We start from the raw sequence: 12,767 nt of genomic DNA on the forward strand, positions 1-12,767 counted from the left end.
TTTAAATCCATATTAAATCCATGATGCAGTCGGGAAAGCCCCCCCCCCTCCTTTCCCTCAAGATGGAATGTCAAAATAAAAGTCTACTTCGTAAATATTTCCATAAAATAGTGAAATAAAGAGCTTCAAACTGACACCACACACAACTCTTTTTTTTTTTACCTGTTTACAACTTACTGCAGATTTGAAAGGAAAAGTTCATTTTCAAAACTTGTAACACAGCTCACTAATTGGTGTGTTGGATTTGCACTCGCGCTATTGGAGTAGATAAGAATAAGTTTGGAGGAGTCAGGGGTTCTTCAAGACTTCCTAAACTCACAGGACGTCCATACGCTATTTTTAAAACCTTATTGTTAACCATTTCAACCCAGATCATAGCCACATTTGTCCCCAATTTTAAATGAATGCGAGTATGACTAATTTCAGATCAGATTTGATGTTTTACTGGATTTTGACTGATTTTGCAAAGCCCACAGAAAACTGTCTTCTATCGCTATAAAAACATGAAACCTACCAAAAGAAAGAAAGCCTCCTCTTTCATCAGGAAATTTCTATATGTTTCCGTTTTGCAGTCATTAGCATTAGAATATAGCTAAGTTTCATCATTATTCACGAATCTATTTAGAATTTTGAGTCATTGAGGATTTTTTCAACATGGCCCTGGTTCATTTCCTATACTCTGCTGCCACCTGTTAGCCTTCTGGGTGCTCTAGCATATAAATAAAAAATAAAAAATAAAACGTATAAATGCGTCTTTGGGAGACTTTAACTATTTAACTCTTTGACTGCCAGACGTTTTCAGAAAAGGGATGCCTTGGGTGCCAGCCGATTTAAGCATTTTTGACTGGTCTTTCAAGGTCCACAGAAAATGTTGTGTTTGGACTATGGAAACACACATACTACCAAATGAAAGATTGGACTCTCATCTTTCGTCAGAAAAAAAAGTTTGTTTCTACCTTATTCCGTTTTTCAGTAATCAACAATAGAAAATGGTTAGTTTCACCTCTGTTTTGAAACAAACGTCTTTTAACGTCTTTGGCACTCCTCCCTAGGATTTTACTAAACGTTATTTAACGTTTTTGGCAGTCAAAGAGTTAAAATAGAACATATAAATACGTTTTTGGGGAGCATATGTGTGCCCACGGCAAGTCATTCAAACTTAGCGGTTCATTCCTTTACAATGGTTTTAATACATTAACTTTTGCACTGGATCTGATTATTTTGTACCAATTGTTGTGGCTGGTGAAGCTTGACATATTAAGTCTCTAACATGGTCTTGAATCCAAATTCTAATGCCCAAATCCTGGTTTCCTGTTACGGCCAATTCTGCCTTGATGGTAATGGTTTCCTCCGTGGAACCCATATTGCTCTCCACAGGCCAGCCAAAATGGTGGCTGTTGTTTTGCAAGGGGAACCCGCAGCATTGCCCCCGCACGGCGGTCCCCTTCTGGGCGTGAATGGCCGTCTAATCAAGCTCCCACTTTCACTGCAGCTGCTTTACAGCGAGCGGCGGCTCTGACCTCTGAGGGGCCCCCGCCTTCCAAACCCACCCCCCTCCCTCCCTCCTTCTGGTCCTTTGGGACCCTTCAACAAGCTTTAGAGGCCAAATGAGGTGTAAGTCTATTAAAAGGGAGTTTGTGTGTAGATCGCAGTCCCTTTGGGGGGGGCGGCAGCTTTTTTGCCCTGTCATTCAGGTGCGGCTAATTTCCGTCTGCTCGGCGAAGCCCCGCCCACCATCAAACCGGGGGTCCGCTGCTAGAATTTCAAATGACGAGCGGAGGAGGAGGAGGCAGGTGATTTATTATCGCAACGCCACGGTGACACAAAGAGATGTGGTTTTAATGGCGCGGATTCTTATTCCATTCCATGTGGCACCGATTCATTTACGAGACTCGTAACTAGAGTGCAAATATCCTCGCATGTAAATGACTTGGGCGGGCACTTTAAAGTCTCCCTTTAACGTGAAGTTCTGAACTACCGTGGTACCTTGGCATATCAGTGAAATTCATTCTGTGAAAAAGCGTGTAATCGACGCCTTGAGATGAAATCTCACATTGGTTTTCCTTGCTGTGCAATAACAGATGGTGGCAGAAAATGTGTAATTAAGCTGTGTTGGCCACTAGATGGCAGACATCGCTTACCAGCGCCCCCCAACCCCAGCAGCAAAGAAGAAAGAGAGGATCCTGGTAAGGTCAAGAAATTGTCTGCTAAATTAGATTATATGATTTATATATGAAATTTTCAAGACAAACCCATCTGCTTAGTTTGCTTCGAGAGGCCTTTTTCATCCAAAAATGCCACTACAAGAACCGTCGACAGTTCATTTGAAATACATGAGGAATTACTAAATTAGTGCCTTCCAAAAACATGGATACATTCACTACTAGAGTGTTACAAACCTGGTGGCTTTTAAGGGTATTACAACTAATATAGGCAATACAATTTTTTTTTAGGGTGGAATCAATTACTCGCGACTGATCACTATTCGCGTCAGGACTTGGTGCCTTTGTAGGGATAAACCGATTATCGGTCGGGCCCGTTGTCGATATTCAGCATTTTGACGGCGGATAAAAGATCTATTTAAAACTGTGTTAAACTCAGGCAGCTAAATTTACAGTTTTCTGTCTCTGAGAACGCTCTGCACCTTTTATGATTGATTGTTTGAAACTATAACAAAGATAAGTAAAAAAAAATTAACATTTCAGATACTTATATAGGCTTTATTTACTGGAGAAATGAATACAGAGCTATTTATTCAAGTTTTCATTTAAGTTTTTAAAGATATTTGTTTCCTGAACTTTTTGTTAGAATTTTAAAACAAATATGTGTATTTTATAATTAAAGAATTAAAAAAAAATAACATTTTGCAAATCTGAAAAATTAAGTTAAGAACTGAAATTTGTATTTTTTTTTCTTCACAAAAATGACTCCAAATATCGGTCATTGGCCTCCTTCACTATTAATTATGGGTATAGTATCGGCCTTGGAAAAAAAAGATATCGGTCTATCTCTTGTCCCTTGTCACTGTATGTCTACACAGCTAGCAGCCACTTGGGGGGCATTAATTGTCTTGATATCTAGGGACCGCTACGATATGCCGCGACGTATGCACCCCCTCCTTTTGGGCTGAGGAGCATCTTTTCCCGATCAAGCGCTGACAGAGTTTGTCAGAAGGGGGAACAGGGTCAGCGGTGCAGCATTAACCTCAGGGAGGCCATCTCTGTGCAGTGCATTAGTCACACTGGGGATGGGGGAACCAGTGGGGGGGGTGGGGGGGGGTTAGTGGGGATGGGGGCTTCGTAATAGATTATTGACTGGCGGGCAGCGGCCTGCACCGCACCATGTGGTCCTAAACCTGCACTGACCTCTTCATCGCCGGTGCAGGAAAAAGCCCACCTGCAGAAAAGTGACAGTAATATTCGCATAGCAACTAATGACAAACACGAGATGTTTTTTTTTTTTTGAGGGGGGTGGAGGGGGGGGGGGGGCGTGTGCATGTGCGTGTGTTATCAGTACAAAAAAAAAACTATATTCACGAATGGCTATAAAATGGCAGTCGTGGGCTCATCAAACGGAAAGTGCTAAGGGGTAAAAAAAAAACAAAAAAAAAAAAACAATTGCTTCCACCAACTTAGACTAGCTAATTAAAAAGGCAGGCAATTTCTCTCCAACAGTCACACTCAGGATCTTTAATTGAAATCAAAATGAATGGCGCTCGGAAGGAAAACGGGGAGCAGGCTGGTGGAGGAGCGATGTGGAGGTGTCGCCATTTTACTGGTCTCACTGGAAAATGATGTATTATTATCATAATTAGATTTGTTTCGTTTTTTGGAAGGCACAAAAAGTGGGTCGGTATGCTACAGTATGAAAAAAAAAATCACTTTTTTGTTTTTATTTTGTATAAACTGGAATACATTTAAAATGAAACAAAATTTTCATGTTTTTTTTTTCTTTTAATTGCAACATCGATCATTTAGCATTTCGCTATCCAGAGGCTGAGCTGCACTGTTTTTGTTTACGAATCATTGAAAGTGCGACTCCCTACGTTCACCGACGCAAACTGCATCCTACAATCCTTCCAGAACTCTCGCAGCTCTTCTCTGAAGAGTAAAGCCTACGAAATAAACGGCATACTTTCTTCCATCCTCCTGTATGACAATGTGTCCCAATACTTTTGCCCATTTCGTATATATTTTCCACTCATAAAATGCCAGTTGCACATGTGACTTCCCTTTGGCTCAGTAATTCATCTCCGAGCACTAATTTACCCCCCATCGTCAGCCCGGTACGGGCACGATGCTGAATTTCAAATGAGCCAATCGCAAAAAAAAAGTATGGTAGCTATTTTGGGACTTGTTTGTTTGCCTTCCGTCAACGATTAACCCTTTAGGCGAGGAACGTCCGTATGTCGTCTTTTCGAGGGTGTTGCGGGGGAACGTCCTTGAGCGGCAAAGTCACGCTGTTTTGAGGTCAGGTTGTTTTTCTCCGTGGCTCCATATTAAGCATTAGCGTCATGAATTGATATCATAATTTTGTCTGCTTTTAAAAGCAGAGAACATGACCTACACAATCTGACTTCCATTTTTATTTTTATTCATAACGAACAGACTTGTGACTTTTCCGGGAATTTACTTTCTCCAGGTTTCTAATTGGCTAAAATGCCTGCGCCAAAATGTTTATAATCGCCTATCGTAATTTAAACCACAAACTATGATCTAAGAATACTTAAATATAATTTCAAATACATTTCACAATATTACGCTTAAAAATTAAATGGCCCGACAGATTTTCAAAAATGCAGCAGCAAAAACAATACTGATAAAAATCATGCTAAACTTAGATTTGACGCATCACATTAACTTCCTTGGCAACAATGACTACTTTCCTATTAGGCCGGCTGCAAACAGCACAATGCAGATTGAAGTGAAGAGTCACAAAATAAAAATACATTCAACGACTCCCTACAAATTCACTGCAACGGAAAAATGGCGACCTGTTTTGTTTTTTTTGTTTTTTTTTAACGCGCCACACACACTGTACTGTTTTTGAACCGCAAACAACATAGCTCAATTATAATACAACAAAGAAGAATGCGTGAAAGTACTGACTTTTTAAAGGCTGTTCCATCCAACGACAACACTCGTGCATTTCGCCAGCAGTGTGCCCCGCCTCTTACTCAACATAGACTGGGATAGGGTCCAGCTCACCTAATGAATTGAAAATTAATTTATTCATTTATTGGGTGGATTTATTGCTCGAACTTTATTTGAGAACAGTGATTTTTGGCATACTATTACAACAAAACAAATGATACGTGCAAACATAATATACTACACTCTAAACACATTTGGGTAAAAAAATAACCCAAATATGGGCCAAAAATGGACCGACCCATCAAGAAATGGGTCTTTTAATGTAAAACAACCCAGAAAATTGGGTCAAATGGACCCATAAAGTGGTTCGGTCCATTTTTTATCCATAATCGGGTTACTTTTGACCCAACTATTTTTAGAGTATATATCAAATTAATATAGTGTATTAGTACAAGAAAAATGAACTTTGTGTTGCCGCCGCCATTAGAAAAACTGATCTTAAATGACGCGTTGTTCTTTAAGACACTATGAACCTTTCTTTGGTCCTTCCTTGGGTCTCCTGACGGCCTCACGACTCTGGCTGGAAGTGTTTCGGTTTAGGTGAACGGTATGGGATTTTTTTAATGGGTTTTAGGTGAACTAATGAATACACACACGCACGCACGCACATACAAAAAAAAAAAAAAAGAGCAATGATGATGACATGTCAAATCGGTAAAATTACCGAATTAACAATACTGAGCTCTAAAAGAAAAAAAAAAAAAAAAGACTATGAACCTTTCTTTGGTCCTTCCTCGGGTCTCCTGACGGCCTCACGACTCTGGCTGGAAGTGTTTCGGTTTAGGTGAACGGTATGGGATTTTTTTAATGGGTTTTAGGTGAACTAATGAATACACACACGCACGCACGCACATACAAAAAAAAAAAAAAAGAGCAATGATGATGACATGTCAAATCGGTAAAATTACCGAATTAACAATACTGAGCTCTAAAAGAAAAAAAAAAAAAAGAGACTATGAACCTTTCTTTGGTCCTTCCTCGGGTCTCCTGACGGCCTCACGACTCTGGCTGGAAGTGTTTCGGTTTAGGTGAACGGTATGGGATTTTTTTAATGGGTTTTAGGTGAACTAATGAATACACACACGCACGCACGCACATACAAAAAAAAAAAAAAAGAGCAATGATGATGACATGTCAAATCGGTAAAATTACCGAATTAACAATACTGAGCTCTAAAAGAAAAAAAAAAAAAAAGACTATGAACCTTTCTTTGGTCCTTCCTCGGGTCTCCTGACGGCCTCACGACTCTGGCTGGAAGTGTTACGGTTTAGGTGAACGGTATGGGATTTTTTAAATAGGTTTTAGGTGAACCAATGAATACACACACGCACGCACGCACATACAAAAAAAAAAAAAAAAGCAATGATGATGACATGTCAAATCGGAAAAATTACCGAATTAACAATACTGAGCTCTTAAAGAAAAAAGAAAGAAAAGACTATGAACCTTTCTTTGGTCCTTCCTCAGGTCTCCTGATGGCCTCACGACTCTGGCTGGAAGTGTTTCGGTTTAGGTGAACGGTATGGGATTTTTAGGTTTTAGGTGAACTAATGAACACACACACACACTCGCACGCTCATACACACCCACATACAAAAAAAAAAAAAAAGAGCAATGATGATGACATGTCAAATCGGTAAAATTACCAAATGAACAATACTGAGCTCTAAAAGAAAAAAAAAGACACTATGAACCTGTCAAGATGCGCGCACACCCCAAAAGGGTCCGAGGAATACGAGGCTATCAGAGGGCCATCCATGACATTGACTGGTGGAGGTCTTCACTGTTTAAGCGGGGGGGGGGCCTGCTGAGGTTTCCCTCCTCCGCCAGCAGGCCTATAAGAGTGGTAAGTGGCAGTGATGAGACACTGTCCCTCGTGCCTCCTTCGCCTGCCATTCCTTTTAAATTGAAACCGAGTCCTGCAAATAAATGCCACATTCGGAGCCGGAGGAAGGTTGGTGGTGGTGGGGTGGGGGGGGGGGGTGTTTGACGCCTGAAAGTTGCATTTCATATAAGCACCCGCCGGGGAATTGGCTTTGATTCGCTCTGTTTTTTGTTGTTTATATGATGAAGGGACAGGGCTGCGCGGGGGTCAGCGGCTCTTCATTTCTCTTTTTATGTGGCGTCGTAAGGCGAGCCGCTGCAGTCCAAAGCGGCAAAATTCCGCAACATACAGCGAGTCCTCTGCATCCTCGGAGTATCAACACACATTAGTTTTACTCCCTTGCTCATTAGCTTTAAATGCCGTCTCTCTTTAAGATTAATTGAAGCCGGGATAAGAGAAGATGGCTCCCAAGTGCGTCCCGCTGTTTGTTATTCCCGCCGCCCTGGAAAAAAAAGCGGTAACAGTAAATTCTCCGAGTTGTTGTTAAACTGGCGGCATTACCATATGTGTGCCATTTCCATAGAGTGACATCCACCCCCAACAACCCCCTCCTGGATCAAATGGGGACTATTGATCCTGCAGCACTCCATTTCAAGTTAATTGTGCTTGAAATGAGGTGCACATACTCAAGCATACCTGCGCCTGGAAGGTTTTATTTATTTATATTTGTCAGGGAACCCCTTGTGACAGATAAACGGAAAATATTCAATTCACAAAAAAAACAGGAGTCATTTAATCTCGATTGGATGCAACTTTAAGTTGGCTCATACAGAGATGACTGGAATTTTTTCTGATGTCTTTGCCAAACTTTTTAAGGGTAGAAATATTTGCCACCTCAGGAAAACGGCAAGCCATAAAAGGAGCGTCAACATTCAGCGCTAATTTGAATAATAAATTATAGTTAAATTCGAAGAAAAAGACTCCCCCCCCCCATAAAAAAATATTTTTCACAATTAGTTACATATTATTTTTTCAACACACTTTAATAACATTTAAACTCATTTTAAAAGATTAACGCAAAAAACAAATGACCTACAGACAATTTGACTTAAAAAACAAAATGCACCAAGTCTCTTTAATCTTCCATTTAACCCGGGCTAAACTTAGCTCCGCCCTGGAATGTGAAGATTGGCACTCAGTGGCGATGTATCACTTTAACATAATTCCCTGTAGAAGATTTTTAACCCCAAACATAGTTCAAATAAAGTTTTATCGAAGAAATGATGCCCCAAATGACGATGTTGGGGGGGGGCCGCATGGCTTAAAAAGTTTGGCAAGGCTGCGCGCAGCCAATGAACGCCTGCTCCGCCTCCTGTCCGTGGGGCAACATTTCAAAAGGAAGAAAACGCTTGCAAGGCACCACATCAGAGCGAAAACCCCCTCCCTATGTTTGTTTCAGAGGCGATTCTTTTATAATAGTATATATAAATAAGTGGAAACACTGTAATGGATCGCATTAAACTGGCGGGCACGCACACACAACGGAGGCAGGATTTAATTTGCATGCCAGATTAGCTTGCTCTCGGGTCGGGCCCGGCGCCCGAGGGCGGCCTGTTCATTAATAGGATCTAGTCTCTTTATATGCATTAAGTCAATTGAGCCCATACATAATCTGATTTCAGCAACGCTGTGTAAATGTTGAACTCTGCTCCCTTAAGTGCACTGCTGGTGTTATTTGTAGCGGCGGAGGAGCTTGTCTAAGCGCCCAATAAATAAATACAATCAGATAAAATGGCGAGGGGTGTGTCTTTGTTTCTAACATTTATAAAAACGGAGCATTAGCATCATTGTAAAGGTACCATTTTGCCCCAAAGTTACCTTAACCTCCCTGACGCTCTTTTTTTGCGAGTATTCGATGAGGGTAGCGGCTAGCATTAGCATTAGCTGTCAACCCCATTGCTGGCTATGTTACAGAAAACCAGGAAATTCAGTTTTTTTTTAGTTTTTTTTACTTCTACTGGGAAAAGTGCCAAAGTGGAATGCTGCTCAAAATCAATTCTCACCTACAAAAACAAAAATCCATAAAAGTCACCTACCAAATGCAACCGATGATAAGTAGCTAGCTTAAAGCTACCGCTAGCAATTAACCATTACAAGTCTACCTCACTGACTGAAAGTCTGAAAATCATGACTTCTCATTTCGAAAAAAAATTGAAGAAACGTGTTGGAACGGCAGATCTTTGTTCCTTGACATCAGATATTCATAAATCGAAGGACAATGGCACAAAAAAATACACATAAGATATCTATGTGCATTAAATGCACTTTTATACACTAACTTACCATTAAACACAAACTGTTTGTGTTTTGTACGATAAAATTAGCTTTCCGTAAACAAAGCAAATTGTGCTCAATTGTGACCATCCTCCATTTTTGTTTATTTGACTGACACACCTTGAGAGTAGAAGTCATCAGCGCCGAGTAAGATATTTGACTTCGGAGGCAGTCGCAAATGCATACTTCTTGTTTCCAACAACATAGATAGAAAGTGTGATTATTAAATGCGTTGCCCACTGAATTTTGGTTTAGTGTTTACGGACAAGCTGATTTTTAGGATTTTAAAAAAAATGATTTTTTAAAGAAATTCCGTTTCCTAGTAGTTGGTTCAGATGACCTAAATCTGTGATGGGGGAAAATGGCTGGTCAGAGATGAGAAGTGGAGACGCTGCTGGGTGTACCCAAAAGACGAGGCCCGACAGGGTTCAGAGGTCATGCCTGAGCAACCTGGCCAAGTCCTGCATTTGCACACTGCGCACACCTCAGCATCTGGGCCAACACAACACACAACACTGTGGGAGCTCACGCAAACGCCCACAAAACATACACAGCGAAGATCCGAGGGAAGCTCGGCAGATGATTATGCAAATATCGAAACAAGCAAGTTGACTTCAGGCTTTAAAAGTGTCCTATAGTGAGATTGATTGTCACTTCTGATTTGAGGTCTTTCCAAAACACACAACTGAAATAAAATTCCATCCTTAGTGGAGGATTTGGACACTTATATAATCCCCCAATTATATTTTGTTCTCTCGTGAAAGCTCAGTGCCCTCCCTTCTGTTTATATGACTCACAAATATCTAACACCGAACCGTGTTGCACGCCAGTGCGGCCTCATGACTGCAGAAGAGGTTCTTTTACTTTCTGCCCGACTGCGTACGGCATAATGGGGGGTGGGGGGGGGCTTGAGAGGCGGCGGGCTTAAAGCAGCGAGAGCACGCCGTCTTGACAAAGCCCTGGTGGCCTGATGGGGAGTCCGCGGTGCATCCGAGGAGGCTGCCACAAGAAACTAATTTTCAAGAGCACTCGGCATGCTCTTAAAGCTGTCTAATGGAAGCGTACGCGCAGGCTGGACATAAAAAAAAAGCACCACAAAGCTTCCGCCAAAACTGCAGTAGAGCGCAATTTGGTAAGGATTTTTTTTTTTTTCAATTTAGTTTCCCGTAATGTAAAGTTGCAACAGGAACTTCAATAAATGATCGGTGGCACTTCTTGTCAGGATTCTGTACCCTGGTACCAGAAGGGAAGAACTACAGGTACACAGTAAATTCTGTAGAGTAAAATTGACTCTATTTAGAGTGGGATCAAATAGACTCAGTTTGAGAGTAATATTTACACTTGGAAGAGACTAAAATAAAGAATTTAAAAAAAATTAAAGTCACTCAAGGGTTGAGGAACGAATTCACGACCCTTCAGCTTGGGAGACTCCCTGATCCATGCAGCTCATGCTGTGTGTTAGTATATCCGCTCGTGTAGAGCTGGAGTTTTTGGTCTCCTCTTGGATATAAGCAAACAGTAGGAGGGGCATAGCTCAGGTGGTAGTGTGGCAGTCACCCAAGCTGAAGGTCGTGAGTTCGTTCCTCAACGCTTGAGTGACTTTTATTTTTAATATACTCTTTTCCAAGTGTAAATATTACTCTAAAACTGAGTCTATTTGGTTCCTCTAGTCTGTTGGCTGGTTGTTTTAAACACTGCGACAGACTGTTTTCAATACAAATTTGATAAAAATTCAATCAGAATCAGGTAACTTGTGAACAACGACGGATGTATTCCACTCATATTTCATTATAAAGCTGACAGGCTATTCGCTTTGGACCACCCTGGCACCAAATTTCCAATTTCCTCAACTTATATTTCCTCCACTACTGACCTGTGGGAGGTCCTGCCAAAACTCTTAAAATGCCATGGAGTACCTTTTGATCAGATTTCAAGAAATGGCCGAAACGGAGCAATTCAAGCTGTGGGTACGAGAGAAAAGAGGGTGTGGGACTAAGGCACATGCATGGGGATCACTCAACAAACTTGGCCCCAGGACCACCTAACCTGCAGCCAGGAAGGGTATTACCTTTTAGATGGCAGTGCTTCCGCCCCCCCCTCCCCCCGTCCCTTCAGAGACCTTACAGTGGGCAAACATAATGCGGGGGCTTCATGCAGCCCCGTGCTTATCGGGCCTCCGAAACTATGTGAAACATGCCAAGGAACAAAAGACCGTCTCTCGGCCCTGGGACCCGGCCCAGAGGATCTCTTTCAGCAGCCACAGATTGCCCTGTGTGTTTTCTTAATTGACAAACCCTGGGCACATTGGCAGGGAGCTCAAGGTCTTTTAAGGTGGACCACCTTTTAGCGGGGAAAACCATCCATAATGTAGTTTGTTTCATGGAGGTCTTTTAGTCGGGTCATTCCAAAATACATTCCTAAGCCAACTGCATGGGAAAAGAAATCCTCACCATCCCTTTTGACACTAATGGGGCTAGTTTTTACAAGTCAAGGGTCCAAAGCCTACCATTGAGCGTTACACCCCCGGTTATACCCGTAAGAGGTATGATCGGTCCAGTCATCTTTATTTATATAGCGCTTAGCCAGCCTTAGCTGTCACAAAGCAGTAGTGAGTAAAACCTAAACATATTCTCATACTGTTGAACAGGGTTCACCAATTCCGGTCCTCGAGGTCCGGAGTCCTCATACATGTCAACCCATAAGGTATGTCCGTATTTCTTAAAGATTTTTAAGTGTTGCAAAAGCATATGGGCGTATTTGGAAATGAATACGGCTTTAACTGTTTTCATGAAAATAATAATATTAGTATATATTGCTTACCCTTTTTAAATTTATTTAGTATTTACTGTCGGCTACGTGCTACACGTGTGCATAAGCTCGATTTAAACAACAACCGGTCACAAAATCTCGTCTATCGCGCGAGACTTCTAACAGTTTCCTGACATGCGCAGTTAAGAAATTTGTGTTAGCGCGAAAATTGCGAGTCGTTTGCAGTGGTTGAGAAAATGGGGGACAGGCCGGCCAAAAAAACAAGATACACCGGACGTTTTCGTTCGGAATGGACGGATTTATTTAAGGTAATTGGTCCGTCAAAACTTGGAGAAGAGTATGCATCATGTTCGCTTTGTTCACGGGACATTAAGGTTGCGGCATCTGGCATTTACGATGTCAAAGAACATTTGAAATCAAAGTTGCACGAGAGAAATGTGAAGCAACAAAAAAGTCAACCGTCCCTGTGATATTTAGAAATCTGTTTCTTCTTTGTGCAATAAAATGTCATTTGGAACAAGATACTGTCAATGTCTTCATATAAGAAAGAAAGTAAGGTAAGATTAATGTTATTGCATGAAACAGCTTTAGTATTGATAAAACTGACATAAGGATTTTTATGGGAAAATAAGGATTTTATGGGTTTGTAATACAGGTGGGACCAAATTAGGGTTGACATGTATGAG

At 41.3% G+C, this 12,767-nt stretch overlaps 1 protein-coding gene across 25 annotated transcripts in view; it reads right to left on the bottom strand.

Annotated features, from left to right (window-relative positions):
- The window catches only part of fbxl15 (F-box and leucine-rich repeat protein 15), a 158,969-nt gene that overhangs the window by 140,694 nt on the left and 5,508 nt on the right, over window positions 1-12,767 (bottom strand). For 19 of the 25 annotated variants that reach the window (XM_077550674.1, XM_077550676.1, XM_077550682.1 and 16 more), the window contains exon 5: window positions 5,109-5,207. The exons of 2 other annotated variants lie outside the window; for them this stretch is intronic. In XM_077550674.1, coding sequence (XP_077406800.1) covers window positions 5,112-5,207 — 96 coding nt within the window. In that variant the 3' untranslated portion in view covers window positions 5,109-5,111. Of the gene's footprint in view, window positions 1-3,379; window positions 3,397-5,108; window positions 5,208-5,557; window positions 7,481-12,767 lie in introns of those variants that run through there. 4 more of the 25 variants (XM_077550690.1, XM_077550687.1, XM_077550689.1 and 1 more) reach the window with 4 other exon arrangements.

Source organism: Vanacampus margaritifer, chromosome 18 (assembly GCF_051991255.1).
Source record: "Vanacampus margaritifer isolate UIUO_Vmar chromosome 18, RoL_Vmar_1.0, whole genome shotgun sequence".
Classification (NCBI taxonomy): Eukaryota; Metazoa; Chordata; class Actinopteri; order Syngnathiformes; family Syngnathidae; genus Vanacampus; species Vanacampus margaritifer.